At 42.8% G+C, this 15772-nt stretch overlaps 1 protein-coding gene across 1 annotated transcript in view; it reads left to right on the top strand.

Annotated features, from left to right (window-relative positions):
* Lamc1 (laminin subunit gamma 1) overlaps nucleotides 1–15772 on the top strand; it is a 110821-nt gene that overhangs the window by 62936 nt on the left and 32113 nt on the right. Inside the window, exons 2-5 of the mRNA XM_026392892.2 lie at nucleotides 4880–5184; nucleotides 8948–9078; nucleotides 12024–12190; nucleotides 15126–15314. Of these exons, the coding sequence (XP_026248677.2) occupies nucleotides 4880–5184; nucleotides 8948–9078; nucleotides 12024–12190; nucleotides 15126–15314 (792 nt within the window). The remainder of the gene's footprint in view (nucleotides 1–4879; nucleotides 5185–8947; nucleotides 9079–12023; nucleotides 12191–15125; nucleotides 15315–15772) is intronic.

Here is a 15772-nt window from a genome sequence, read left to right as displayed (position 1 = left end):
GTTTTTTTTTTTTTTCTTAATTTATGGAAGCAATGAGGCAGGACAGGGGAGAACAGTAGAACATTCAGAAGCTAAGTATTTTCTCAAGTTGTACACATCCATGTTAGTCTTCAAGTGCGTGAACATGAGGTGAGGAGTGGAAGATGTTCTGCTCGTAGAGTTGCTGGAATTCCTCCCAGGATTGTACTTGCTGATTTCCTTCATTGTTGGGCTTGGTTGCTTTACCTCAAAGTCACACTGTCGACTACTTGTTCCCAAAGTGTAGTGATAGAATTAGAGTCACTCTCGGAAGATGGGACCTGTTTTCTGTTCACCTGATTCACACCAGATCTTCTTTATTTTGTCACGTGGAAAGAGTAGGAGGGACATTTGAAGAGTAGGGACGTAGGGTGGGAGAGAAAGAGGACATGCAGCTCTCAGTGGCACCTGTTAGTTTTCCAGTTCTTGATGATCCATGGTTACATTACAGGTCATCTCAGATAACACAGATAACTCATCCTGTTTTTCTGTAGTCTTATTAATTCAGATTAGATTCTAAGTCCCTCGACATGACTTCAGCCCCCTTGTCTTATTGTCTTTCCGTGTCACTGGCAAGGGGTGCTAAATGCTCTTGTGAGGACCACACCGCCCCAGGGATGGCCTCTTCTTGGTTGTCTACCTGCACAACAAGGCTCCTCTTCTCTAGTGAGTTTTCTTTGCTGATCTCTACTGACTATTAGAAAGTTTACACTCTCTAAATATTCCTCCCCTCCCCCCAGATTTTCCTCAACCCTTAGTACAGGTGCCCTTTGTTTTTACTTCAAGAAAAGAAAAAGTTAGCTTGGTGTGGTGGTGCACACCTGTAATCTCAGTGGCTCCAGAGGCTGAGGCAGGAGGATTACAGGTTTTGAAGCCAGCCTCTGTAACTTAGCAAGGCCCTACACAATGTAGTGAGACTGTTTCTAAATAAAATATAAAAAAGGGCTGGGGATCTAGCTCAGTGGTTAAGTGCCCCTGGGAATCCCCAGTTACCCCCCCCCCCCAAAAAAAAAGAAAGTTATCAGAACTCTTTCAACTTCTGTCCATTAAAACTTACAAAGTTGCTTGCATTTGGACCCAGAAAGTGAAGAGGCACATTTACTCTGTGAGTACCATCCTTCAACTAGCAAAGAATCCCATTCTTGTTTCTCAGCCTGTATTTCAGCACTTCCTTCTCTGCGGACCCCAGCACAGCAGCAGTAAGCGCACTGAAAAAGGGAAAAGGAAACTTGCCTTGGCTCTGGACTCCCCCCATTTTCATCCCTTCTTGATGCTGCCCTTTGGCCCAGTGCCAGAGCAGGCTGACCACGCATCTTGCACCTTCCTGTTGTCCATCCTCCGTTCCAGGGTCTGTGATTCCTGCGCTTGGAACTGCTTCAGGTGCAGCACTGGCCTCTCTGGCTCAGCCAATGGATGCTCCTTGGTCAGTTTCCTTGGCTTCTCTTACCCGCGGTTGCTCCTGTAGCTTGCTCTGTTGGCTCTTGGGTGATGGGGAAAATCAGCTCTGAGGTGGCTCACTGTTCATCCCTTTGCCCAGATCTTTAGTATCCATTGACATGCTAATGGCCCCCAAAGCTGTGTGTTTCAGAAGTCTCTTGGGCCTTCAGACCACCCACAACCAGTTCCCTTCTACTCATCTCCTCTTGTCTAGGTGACTTGAAGTCACCCCAAATCGTCATCCCTGCCTGCTTACCTTGCCCTGTTCTCTGTTTTAGTGAATGCTGCTACTCTCCATTTGGTTGTTTTAAAACTAGACAACTGAATGTTGTTCTTAATCTTTCCACCTCATGGACTGGGATAGAGTGGCTGAGGGAAGCAGAGAGATAACGGTGCAGTGGAGGGCGCCTTCAGCTGGGCTTTCCTCCTACCCCTCCTGAGATCCTTTTGCTTCTCTTCATTCCACTGTCCCTGCCTTAAATTTAGCCTCTGCCATCTCCCCTGGAGTACCAGCACATCATCATCTTTTTAAAAAAAAAAAAATATATATATATATAAATAAATTATAGATGGACACAGTACCTTTATTTTATTTATTTATGTATTTGTGTGCTGCTCAGGATGGAACCCAGTGCCTCACACATAGTGGGCAAGCGCTCTACCCCTGAGCCCCTGCCCCCCCACCACATTGTCTTAACCTCTGTCTTCAGCTCCATCCCTTCTAATCTCCACGCTGGGCCCACAGCATGAAATGTGGCCTTGTGTCCTGGTGTCTGCCCTTCAGAAGCTGGCCATTACCCTTACGTCGAGTTTGTTCCGTGCTCTGCTTCTTGTTGACTCCCTCCGGCCTCTCTCTTGTTCTGATGTGTTGAGCAGCCCTTATTCTTCCCGGATCACGCCTCGTGTTCTTTAGACTTTCATACGGGCATTTTATCTGTCTGGACAGCTGACCCCTGTTTGCTTAGCTAACTCTAAGCATTCCTCAGGTCTTGGATTTAGGTGCCACTTCCTCTAGGAAACATTTCTTGACCTCATGCACTGGGTTGGGTGACCTTCCTCCATGGTCCCCCTGCGTGCTTCCCTTCCCCTATTCTAGAATCACCACAGAATTGAACTTGTCTGTGTCCACTCTGGATTGACTGCGACTCTGAGGGCAGTGCCTGTGGCTGTCTTGGGGGGAAGTGAGGAAGCAGCCTCCACTGAGGTCACCACAGAGCGTGTGCAAGAGGGTAAAATGGAAACTGCAGCTCCAAAACATGCTCAGAGATGGCCAGGCCAGGCCAGTGCCCGTGAGCTAGGCCGCCCCAGAGTTTGATGCAGGCGGAATTACTTTCTGGATGTTTTGCCATCCCTGGGTGTGTGATGTGGTCTTGGTGAGAGTGGCCACATGTGCCCATTTACTTCAGAATATGGCTTTTTAATGGTGCAGTGGAGGGGGACTTCAGCTGGGCTGCTGGCCCCTCCCTGAAGAGGCAGAAGTTGATCTGGAACACAGATCCCCTGGTCCTTTCTACCTTCTCTCCTTTGGCCCAGTCAGCTGCAGTCAGCTTGCTAAAGAACAATAGGATGTCCACAAGGAAGAGAGAGAATAGAAAAGCAAGGTAATCTGTAATCCACAGATTAGTGAGGAAGCCTTTGAACATCCTGAGCTAACTGCTCCTGCATATAATTAGACTGTTTTACCATTCTTGAATGTCTGAGATAATGAGTCTCATTCAGAGGTGAGGGCTTGACATTTTTGACACAATAGATACAATAAAGGTTAAACTTGCATTCTTTTAACATGAGGTGCATTAACTGTGTGTAGGTGGTCTGTGTCCAGGCAAAGCCTTGTCTTACATCCTAAGTGCCAGATCCTTATTCATATATATCCTTTGGCACCTGTACCCTGGTAGTCCATGCTACAGCAAAATCTTTATGTGTGAACATATCCAAGGGCCTAGTCTAATAATTTTTTCCATATATCTTACCATAATAATGCTTTATATCTGTATCAAGTTTTTCAGTTCATCAGGCACATGCAAGGTCTTAGTTTGACCTTCCTACAACCCTTTGAGGTGGGTGGAGCAGGGAATATCATCCTAATTTTTTTTCCTACCTGTTTTTTTTTTTTTAACTGGTGTACATGATGGAGGAATTTGTTGTTACTTATCACACATGCACACAATATAACAATAGAATTTGGCCAGTACCATCATCCTCATTTTTACAGAAGAGAAAATGGCAAGAGCAGAAATATGATCCAGTTGAAAAATAGATTTAGCTTATCATATCAGTTTTGCTGTGGATAAAGCTGAGTTTTAGAGTGTGGCCTGAACAGACACCATGAATCTCCTTATCACCAATAAGAGGGCATTGCCAGAGAGGTCGGGATGGTTATTCCTGAGGAGCTAATTCACTTGTGAGAAGACTGTCCCAAGTTTAATAAGCTTCTCCTGTCCCCCAGTATATGGCTCAGGTCCGAATGTGTTAGTTTTGCCCAACTATACTTATTGACCAAATTGGGATCTGTACTATAACATAAAAGTAACAAAATAGATAGAAAAAATTGATACAAACAAAAAGACCCAGTGTGTGAATGAATAGTGACTAAACACAGTTGCACATTCTTTCTTTTACCCATCTGAACACGTTGGCTGGCAGCCAAGCCATCCTGACCATAAGACTGTGCACTAGTTATTGCAGGGAACTGTCTGACCTAGTGACTCTTCTTCTAGAGGGGTGGCAGCCCATCGACTCCTCCCTTTTCCTGCCCTTCTCAGAGTTTCCGATTCATGTATTCTCTTTTGAACACATCCAAGTACAATCTTTAAGCCTCTTTTCTTCCCATCTCTTTGTTGAACTTCTGAAGGAAAACTTTTTTTTTCTTCTTTCCTGTTCTACTTCCTGCTCCATCTCCCAGACACTACCTCCCTTCCTAAAATCTCTGTTTCTTAATTTGGATAAGTAAATAGTATTGCATCAAGAATGACATTAATGTTTAATAAAGAATGAGATTTTAAAAGTCTTACAAGTAGACCATTTAGAAAGTCAGCAAATATTTTTGTATCTGTTAATTAAGCTTTTGTTGAAGCACCAGATTTAAGAATAAATGTTTTTAATTTAGTTTTAGTTTTTTTTTTTTTTTTTAAAGTACTGATGCAACCAGTTTTCATTGCAGACAGAGTTTCAGCAATGTATGTCATGAACAGGTCTTTACGAGCTGATGTTTGAACCTATCTGTACTTTGTCATTCTGTGGGAAAATGTACACTGCTTGCAGTTTTAGGATGTCCTACTTGACATAGCCAGCATGTGGTGTGTTCTGGGGTTGTCTTGGTCTAATGTGCACAGGAGACTTGTATCCTCCAGACCAAACTAGGAATGGAGGGGTTTCCTGGCCTTCACTCCTAGGGCTCATGAACTCTCGTGTGTTTGTCCCACAGGGAAAGCTTTTGATATCACCTACGTGCGCCTCAAGTTCCATACCAGCCGCCCCGAGAGTTTCGCCATCTACAAGCGCACGCGGGAGGATGGGCCCTGGATCCCCTACCAGTACTACAGTGGCTCCTGCGAGAACACCTACCTGAAGGCCAGCCGTGGCTTTATCAGGACAGGAGGGGATGAGCAGCAGGCCTTGTGTACCGATGAGTTCAGTGACATTTCTCCCCTCACCGGAGGCAACGTGGCCTTCTCAACCCTGGAGGGCAGGCCCAGTGCCTACAACTTTGACAATAGTCCTGTGCTGCAGGTAGGTAGCCTCAGCGTGGCGGGGGGACCAGGTAGCTCTTCCACGTACCAGGTGCTAGAAGGTCAGGCAGCGGGCCTGGAGCCCCACTGCTAGGGAGGGGATCAGAGTGGAACCTACTTCTGATGGACAGCTGAGTTTTCTGCTGTTTGTGCCAGGGAAATTATTTTCTTACTACCACCTGGTTTGTTCTCACGTCCTTATGTACTTGCAAAGATACCCTGGCATGGACACTACAAGTTTTTAACAAGTTGAACAAGTCTGATTTTAGTCTGTGCACTTGAGGCAGAAATATTCTGCCTCTGACCTTTGGAAGAAGATAATGGGACCTAATCTATCCAAGTACTCTTGCATCTTTTCTTACCTCTTTGATTTGACAAAAATAAAAAGTATTTTTTTTTTTAAGTTAGCAAAGGGGAACAGTTGAAGCAAGATACTTAAGAATGCCACCTTCCTCCATTATTACATAGGGAGATTTTGGTTGGGCTTGTCTAACTCTTCTGCCAATCACTATAAGAATTTTTCATCATCTAAAAGGATGGGTGTTAGTGGAGGTACCAGTTAGGTATCCATGGTATTGCACTTAAGTGTTGTGATAGAAACCTTTCCCTGTCTAATGGCAGAAGAAATTAAAGATTTTTTTTTTTAACCAATTCTATATGTGCTTTCCTTGTGTACCCTGATTTGGAATCTTCTATTACTTAGATTTCTGTAAACTTGTTGTATGATCTAGCTGGATAATGGGAAAGAGTTCTGAGCCCTGTGCCTGTCTCAGCATACAAACAGAGTTGGAGACACTACTGTCATGTGGCTGAGGTTATCATCTAGCTGGGGTGGCCTGTGTTCATCGACTGAGACAAGGAAGACTGGATGTGGATTTGCAAATGCTGTGTACATTTTATGAAAACCTGTTATGATTTCTAAATAGGAAATCCTGCTGTTTTTCTGAGTCTTCTGAAAACTGTAGTGTTCTCTCATTATTTCCTCTCTGAAATTTATTATGTTCAAGGTCTCTCACTAATTTGGTTGTATGGTTTTGAACAGTGCCAAATCAAAGAGTATGTGTCTCGGTGGGTCCAGTTAGTTCCCTCCTTCCTTTGATGGTTGCTGGGAGATGGCGAATGTGAAAGTACTTGGTAAATTCTGAAGTTATGGTGAACAGTGAATATGTTTGCAGAGGCCTTTCAGAAAAATGTTTCTTGGAATGGGAGTAGGCCATGTTCAAAATGAATGGCAGAAAGAACAGTTGATTCGGATAGATGGAAAAGCAGAAGATCAAACGCTGGGGGGAGGCCTTACCAGGAAGCATTTGCCAGCCTCATTTCCTCCTGCAGCAGATTGCTGTGTTTTCCTGTCCTGGACAGGCAACAGTATGGTCAGCAGGCAAGAGCTGTGTAATGAAGTTGTGGCTGTGGTTCTTGGTGCCTGTGCTAACTATGTGTCTTAGTGTCACGTGTCTTGAGCAGCTTCCCCTGCTGTGGAAATTCATCTGCTGCTATTTATGCCCATAGAAACTAGTGAGAATGCATGTGGTAAAAATGCTATAGGCATCTGCATAATTTGGTCATTTCATTTAATTATGTGTTTCTGGATGTAAGAGCTGTGGTCCGCATGTCCCATGGCCAAGGAGAGTGGGCTGGATTGTCAGCTGGTCTGAATGAGGAGAGAGACAGATGTCCTCTCCTTCCAGAAGCTGCAGGCTCCCAGATGGAGGAGGCAGCCCTTCCTGCTTTCACTGTATAGGAGCATTTCTAAGCATACATCGTTGTAATAACAGCATTTATTACTCACCTGTGCTACAATGTGGTAAGTGCTAATCCAAGCTCTTAAGAGATAGTGATTCTTTTAACTCATAATAGCTCCGTAAGTTACTTTCATTATTTCCATTTTATAGATGAGGAATCAGAGGCTGAGAAAGCTTATAACTTGCCCTAGATCACAGTTTTAAGTGGCAGAATTGAGATTCAGGCCCTGTGAAGTCCAGCTCTAGCGTCTGCTCTTTTTAAGATGCTCATGATGAAACAACACTGGCTAAGCGTCAGCCCTCCTTCATGGAGAGCTGTGATCAAGGTGCAGGTGGTAGAAGTTATAAAAGCATTAAGCAGGGGTATGTTTAGCTATTTACATTACAGACAACTAACAAATTCCAACGGTTGTGGCCACAAGTGGGAGTTGTTGTGGAATTCCAAGACTGGATGCAGTGAAGTCATCATCTCTTCTTCTTTCTAATTATACTCAAAGTGTCAAAGAGATTAGCTTTTATGAGCTCTCCATGTTGCTCTGTGTGCCAATTTGGCATAGTTTAAGGCAGTGGTTCTTAAGCAGAGGTGTGTCACCCTACTCTCGTGGAGCCTTCTGGAAGCATAGATGCCTGCACCTTTGCACTTGCTCATTACACCTCTGAAGGTGACTCTAACCTGTAATGCCTAGGAAGGTCCCCAGGACTTAGAGCAGAAATGGTACCTTTGGGTGGTCACACATGATCTGCCATCCCAAAACTTAATGTTTCTGAACATCTGTGGTTTATTTTTCTCCGTGATTCTAGTTGGCCTGGGTTCACTCACACAGCAGGTCATTTTCCATCCTCAGAAGGCAGGACCTGGCTTCCCATGCAGGGGAGGAAGTGTCCCGGGAGGGCAGGTCCTTGTGTGTAATTGCTAGACAAGCCTGTTGGTGTCACCTTTGCTGATGTCTCCTCCCCCAAACCAGCCAGACACACAAGCACAGTGTGGAAAATGTCAGCACAGGGCGAGGTTCTGGCAGGTGGGATTCATGGGATCGTTGTTGTACCAGTCTACCACACACATAAATGTCTGATTAAGTCAGTTCAGTGAAGGGGCACTTGGTGTCAGGGCTCAGATCTGGTGAAACCTAGGGGAAAGCTGTGGAACCTTTGTTCCAACGTGGTCAGACGTGGGCTCTTCAGGTTCATTTATTCGTTTGGCATACCTACTGTTCACTGAACACAGTAATCAAAACAGACACTGACTGCCTGCCACCTGGTGCTTATAGTCAGATGGTGGGAGCAGATGATACAAATAGCACAGGAAAGGAAAGTAGGGAGCTGGGGAGGGATAGCCATTTGGATAGGGTGGCCAGGGAAGACCTCATGGAAAAGGTGATGCTGTGGGAAAGGTCAAGACAAAAGGCCACATTTCATTGTTCCAAACCAATGCCAAGTTCACACATGGGTATTTCCCCCAGATCTGTTAGTAGGGATTGGTCCAGGAGGGGAGGGATAGATGGTACAGAACAGGAATAGGGAGGCATATCTAGAACAGTATGGTGGTCTGTGACCTCTGAGCTGGTCTCTGCATTTGGGTTGTAGATGTGGAATGGGGAGAAGTGACACATGTATTGAGCACCTAATATATGCTAGCCTTTTATTTATTTTTGTGGTACGAGGGGTGGGACTCAAGGCCTTGTACACACTAGGCAAGTACTTCCCCACTGAGCCAACCCCCAGCCCGTACACCAGTCTTTTAAATATGTGTTTCACTTAAACCTTTGAACAGTCTTGTGGAAGAAACTAGTCTTGCTTCTTCTAGCCTGAATGTTAAAGTAACAGTGTCAATCAAAGAAGGGAAGAATCTAGGAGGAGAAAAACATCAGGAAATTAAGGAGTCATTGAGTATTTTAATAGATTTAGTGCTAGAAAAGGACAAACCTTAGATTATACACGAACTACTTAGAAAACGTCATCACTTTTATGTCTCTCATCAGAGTTCCTGTACTCTCTTATATTTCTGTGTTTGCTCCCTGACAGGAGTGGGTAACAGCTACTGACATCAGAGTGACTCTCAATCGCCTGAACACTTTTGGAGATGAAGTGTTTAATGACCCCAAAGTTCTCAAGTCCTATTATTATGCAATCTCTGATTTCGCTGTGGGTGGCAGGTAAGCAAACTATTAAATCTGCCTTGGACGTGCTCTGCTGTAGAAGTGACTGTAGCGCCTTGTTTACAGCTGCATCCATGCTGTTGCTAGATTTTTTTTTTCCTTACTAACAGCAAGAGTGTCAGGACTTAGGGATAATACATATCTGGAAGGACAGGCAGCAACCTAGAATATTTCTCTGGAAACTAAATGATTAGTTTCCAGAGAAAACAAAACCTTGTCAAACCAATACCTTAGCACACACTGACCATTTAAATGCAGAGCCCCAGCACAGGGAAGCAAGACTGCTAAGGAAGAGTAAGACTGGCCTTCTGAGAAGGCCTCACCTTCTAGAAGTTTCCAAATAAAAGCGGCAGGTCATGAATGATTGCATAGAAATTTAAATACTGGTTGAAAGTCCCTAATCCAGAAATTAGAAATGTTTCAAAAGCTAAAACTGTTTGAGTGCTGTCATGATGCAAAATTCTACACCTGATCCCAGGTGATGGGTCATTGTCAAAATGCAGGCACACTTCAAATGTGACATAAAACTACCTTCAGCCCTGGTGCATATGAAACTTAAATGGATTTTATGTTTAGACTTGGGTTCCAGCCTCAAGATTTCTCATTATGTGTATACAGATATTCTGAAATCTGTGGAAACCTGAAATCCCAAACTCTTCTCATCCCAAGGGATAAGAATGTTCTACCTGTGCTAGTATGGTCACATGTTTTAAGTATAAAAATATCAAGCAGCAATAGAAAAATTCCATATATCAAGAATGACCCAGAACTGTCAGGCTAGAAGAGCAGGAGGATCTTATTTGGGCCTTGAAGAATGGGTAGGATTTGGATAAGGAGGAAAGACATCTGGACTGGGTGCAGGAGGATGGCCATGGCCAGGAGCAAAAGTTACCGAGATGGGAGAGTATAAACCTACGTGAAGTAAGAAAAATGTTCATTTTAGTTCATTTAGCTCTCTTTTGCCGCTGTGACTAAAACTGTCAAGAACAATTTTAAGGAGGAAAAATTTATTTGGTGCTCATAGTTTTAGAGGTCTCAGTCCATAGACATTCCTCAGGGCTTGAGGTGAGGCAGGACATCATGGTGGAAGAGTATGATGGAGAGAACCGGCTCATATGAGGATTAGGAAGCAGAGAGAGAATCCATTTGCCAAATACAAATTATATACTCCAAAAGCATGCCTCTGGGGACCCACTTCCTCCAGCCACACTCCACCTGCCTTCAGTTACTACTCAGTAATCTGGTCAGGGGATTAATTCATCAACTATGTTAAGGCTCATCATGAGCTTTTGGGACCCACCTCACATCCAAACCATAACAATGTCTTATATAAGTTTGTAGAACTATTAACCTGAATGATAATTTAGTGGCCCAAGACCTTAGATAGGACGTCAAGAATCTTGTACTTTTTTACCTTGTATGAGCCTATGACATATCAAGAGCAGAAACATCATTTTTGCACATTGTGTTCCTGGTAATGATGCTTAGTGAAAGTAATGAAGACTGTAACCAATGAGATATCAGGCATACTTTCTGGAATAGGCAGTGATATCAAAACAGTGGATTATGGAGATTAGTATCAAGCAGAGTGAATGTAGGATATAATTAGAGAATTCATATTTCTGTTATGATGCTGTATAGTCAGGTGTTAGGTGACACATACCTGATATCAGGTGTTGGAGACAATGGAATAGAAAAGAATATACAGATCCATTTTCTTATGTAGGACTGATTGTCAAGACTTAGTCTAAAATGATTTTAAGGTTCAGTGATCTAGGAGAAAAATACTATCATTAACACAGTGAGTGAAGAAGATGGGCTAATTTGGTGGAGATGATGAGTTTAGCTGTAGACGAGTAAAACTTTAGGTCACAGTAGACATTTAAGCTTGTGCAGCAGCCAAGGAGAACAGCGCAGGGGAAGGAAGAGAGCAGGAAATCTGAATTTGGGACTCATCCTGGCACACTTTAGATGATTCCAGAGTGTTTGCATGTATTTTCAAATGATAGTTGAGCTATGAAACTGGCCACAGTCTTTAAGGAAACTCGTGAGGGAGTGTCCTTGCTCCACCATGCAGTTAGTATTCACGAGGGTCCTTGGGTGCTAGTTTATGACCATACCTGCATCTCGGGAATCCTTCAAGGAGTCTTGTCCCATGCAGCCTGAGGGAATATTCTCACTCCTAGATACTCGCATGGAGGACGACATATCTAATTTGGTGTCTCACCACCTGCACATTGAAATCAGTATGCCAGATTATTGGCAATATATGATATATGTGCCTGTGCAATCCTGAGCACATAAATGAGGCAACTCCTTGATCCTCACAATAATCCTGCAAGGTAGACATTGTCGTCATCCCTGCTTTACAGGTGAGGTTCAGTTACTCTGGTGAGTGACAGGGGTTTCAGACCTAGGCAGCCTGACTTCCTACTCCACTAGCTTTTTTTTTTTTTTTTTTTTTTTTTTTTTAACATTGCTGTGGTCCTTAGGATTAAACCCAGTGGCACTTCACCAATGAGCTACATCCTCAGTTCTTTTTAAATTTTTTATTTAGGGACTAAGTTGCTGAGGCTGGCCTGAAACTTGTAATCCTCCTCAGTTGCTGGGATTGCTCCCTGCCCTTTTTAACCACTGTAGCCTTCTTAACCACAGTACCCTGCTGCCTCTCAACACGCACCTGAGTTCAGGAATTGATCCTACAGGTGTCCTCAGCAACTGTGAGGGGCTTTCCTCTCACACCTGGTTAAGGCCTTTTCCCTTTTAAATAAAGCTGCTCTTTCTTTTAACTTAGTCTTGCTCATTTCCTTAGTTTACATTTTGAACAGTAAAATTCAAAAGCATTCTTTGGTTGTTTCTGGTTCTCTGTATACATAGTTTTTCTACATCATTTCTGGGAACTTGCAGGAGTTCATTCTTGGGGACATCTCCTCTCTTTCCAGGTGTAAATGTAACGGACATGCCAGCGAGTGTGTGAAGAATGAATTTGACAAGCTGGTGTGTAACTGCAAACATAACACGTATGGAGTGGACTGTGAAAAGTGCCTGCCTTTCTTCAATGACCGGCCGTGGAGGAGGGCAACTGCTGAAAGTGCCAGCGAGTGCCTGCGTGAGTGCCCCTGGGCTGTCTGCCTGTTGTCTTAAGGACTTCCAGAGGTAGAAGGAGGAACCAGCCGTTCTTTATTCCTCCCAGAAAGGAAAACTGTGAAAGGCGTATCCTTTTTGCAGTCTGAGAGTAGCAAATTGCATGTGTGTCAGAGGAAAATCATAGACAAAAGCAATTGGCTATGAAGATAAACAGGGCTCATTTGTGTCTCCTTCATGAGTACCAGCACAGAAGCAGCAGCATCAGGGTTTGGAAATTTGCTTAGATTCAAATACTAGACATACAAGTCCCACTAAAATATTCTACTCTTTTCCTTAATGCCCTTTAAAATACAAGCTTCCTTCAATATTCAGTTCCACAACCCTCCTCAAATACTGAAATCTGCAGATGCTTAACTTCCTTGTGTAAAATGGCATAGTATTTGCATGTAAGCTACGCACACCCCCCATATGCTTTTAAAATGAACTCTAGATTACTTCTGTTACCCCATACATTGTAAATGCTGTATAGGTAATTCTTATAATGGATCGTTTAGGTAATAATGACAGGAAAAAGATCTGTATGTGTTCAATACAGACACTTTTTTTTTCCCCCAAACACTTTTGATTGGCAGTTGTTTGAATATCTGGGTTTCGAACCCACAGATATAGAAGGCTTATTACATTGTTCTTCCTATCAATGCTAATTTAATTTACTCAAAAAAGACAACTTGATTAGCATGTGTCAGGTACAGTGAATTCTAGACTAATCAAAAGGTTATTTCTCAAAACTTGTTTTTCCTTTATCTCACTAACAAGTACAGTGGGGAAAATTTTCCCGTTGCCACTGTGGAGAACTGGTAGCTTTGGGAGGAAGAGTAGGTTCTGTAGTCTTGAAAAAGGCAAAATGAAAAAGATAACATGTTATTTATTTCTTTATAGTGTTATGATTTATTCTGAACAGATAGAGAAAGAAACCTCCCAGGAAAGAAACCATGGAATCATCATTTGCCAAGGGATTAACACAAACAAACTTTTAAGACAGCCATGATGTTCTTTTGCCCTTACAAATATTTTTCATCATACTGTCTTGGGAATAAATGTAATACGAAAGAAGACACTGTGAACTTGCAGAAATTATTGGCAGAAACCTTGGGAAGGGTTTATTTTGACTCATGAGTATTTTCATTGATGTGCCTGGAGCAGATTTTCTTATTCATCTTTTCTTTCCCTCAAACAAATTCCAGACTTACAGATAAAATTCACAGCCTCCTCTAGCATTTCTGTGCACTTGGTGGAGCTTCTTTAATTCCATCACTGTATTGAAGTACCCAGTGTTGGAAGCTATATAATAAAGGCTGGCAAAAGACAAAAATGAAGTCCTCATAGCTTTGGAAAGTATTCTTCTTAATGGTATTATATTTTTAGTCCACGCAGGAAATTATAAGAAAAGCAAATGAAATATAGCCAGCTTACCACAGCCAGCAAACTGGCTGCTCTAGTTAAGAACTTTCAATGAAGAAATAAGTCAATTTGCTTTCCTCCTTGGTCTCTTCAACACCGTGGTGCTTCAAAGAGTGAAGTTTTGGGGAGTTGGGATAGGACTCAGTCCTGTCAGGATTCTGAGGCTAGGGAAGAGAAAATGATAGCTTCCTTCTCTCATATGAGCTATTGTTGAGGGAGGCACAAATCTGCTTTTGCTCTGGGTTGGATCAGTGTGGACACAGATTGCTCTGCTTCATAGTCTCAGAGCAGCAGACTTCGTAGGTGGGGTGGACTGATTGAGGGGTAACTGGGCAGCTTGAGGGAAGAGAAGGAGCAATAGAAGATGGAAAGGGAACTATACGACTAACAACAAAACTCAAATTATAGGTTTTGGGCCGTGATTCAAGTTTCTTAAGAAAAAAAAAATGTTTTCACAAAAGAACTGATTATGTGGAAGGGAAGGAAAAAAGAATATTAAAATATTTTTAAAAGGTTAACAGGTCCTCCTCTATCTAGAAATCAAACAAAACTTTATTTAGCACTCAAGATACTACTATATACTCTGGGCAGAATCAATAATTGGGAGAAAAATCACCTTAACATAAATGTCGTAAAGACTTTGTGACTAAAGACACTTATTCTTAAAATATGGTTGTGCTTAACAGACAACCCTGTTGGAACTGTGGCTCCTGGGAGGTAGATGTGTCAGGAGCATCTATTCCCTTTAATTCTGCTCCATCCACAGAGGAAATGATCTTGGTCCATGCACCTCAGGTTTCCCAGAATGGATATGCAAGTAATCTGGCACTTGGAAAGTTAATGTCTCAATGTCTTTAAATTGCCTGAGGTCTAAAAAGGTAGAATTGGTGGGCTGGGGATGTGGCTCAAGCCATAGCGCGCTCGTCTGGCATGCATGCGGCCCGGGTTCGATCCTCAGCACCACATACCAACAAAGATGTTGTGTCCGCCGAGAACTAGAAAATGAATATTAAAAACTCTCTCTCTCCTCTCTCACTCTCTCTAAAAAAAAAAATAAATAAAAAAAAATAAAAAGGTAGAATTGGTGCTTGTATGTAAATTGGCACCTTGTTCATGGAGTTAGAATTGGAAATGAAGCATAAAGAGCCAGGAAAATTGTAGTTTGAGTTGGCTTTTACCTGTATATGAATAGCTACCTGGAGGCAAATTATTTTCTGAGCATGGGAATTCCTTATATTTTATGAAACCCTATTTTTTAAAAATAAAGATGAATATTTCTTGATAAGCTGATAATCTGGCTATATAAACTTTTTGTTGACATACTGGTTTTTTGTTTTATTTCTAAGGAACAATGCATCTGGTGGTCATTCTTATTCTGTCACCACGTATCTCTCACAGACATGTGGGAAGTTATCTTTTGATTTTATTGACGTCTTTTAAAATGCCATTCTTTAAAGTACATGGATCTGACACTACTCATGTGTCTTGCTTGACAGCCTGTGACTGCAGTGGCCGATCGCAGGAATGCTACTTTGACCCTGAGCTCTACCGTTCCACGGGCCATGGCGGCCATTGTACCAATTGCCGGGATAACACTGATGGTGCCCACTGTGAGAGGTGCCGGGAGAACTTCTTCCGCCTGGGGAACAACGAAGCCTGCTCTCCATGTCACTGCAGTCCTGTTGGTAGGTGACAGCAGGGACCCATTTCACCCTGATGGATTGAGAGACAAGAGTTCCCTAATGCCCAGGAAGTAAAACTTGGCTTCCTGCACATTTGAACATCAGTGGAGGTGCATACATTACTGTAGCATGTAACAACTCAGAATCTGCCTCTACCCCTACCTTCACTGTCGTTAACCTTGCTGAGCTTTCGCATGCTCTTGTGATGTGTAGGAAAGTGCATGGTGGCCCAAGCAATGGTTCTGTAAATAATTAGCAACAGGGTCATGCAGACCATTTGAACTTTGACTGTAAAAGGATCTTTCTTGTTAATGATTTTTTTTAGTCTAATCTCCTTCAAGGGCCAGACTGTTTTCAGCATTTGGTGTGTATCTAGAGGTGCACAGCATCCAGTCCACTGCACCTTTTCAGGAGTTTAACAATCATTTTGTTGTATGTTCCTGTACATATCTAAGTTCTAG

Source organism: Urocitellus parryii, chromosome 9 (assembly GCF_045843805.1).
Source record: "Urocitellus parryii isolate mUroPar1 chromosome 9, mUroPar1.hap1, whole genome shotgun sequence".
Classification (NCBI taxonomy): Eukaryota; Metazoa; Chordata; class Mammalia; order Rodentia; family Sciuridae; genus Urocitellus; species Urocitellus parryii.
The sequence above is the reverse complement of the archived record's forward strand: the minus strand, read 5'-3'. Positions and strand labels throughout refer to the sequence as shown.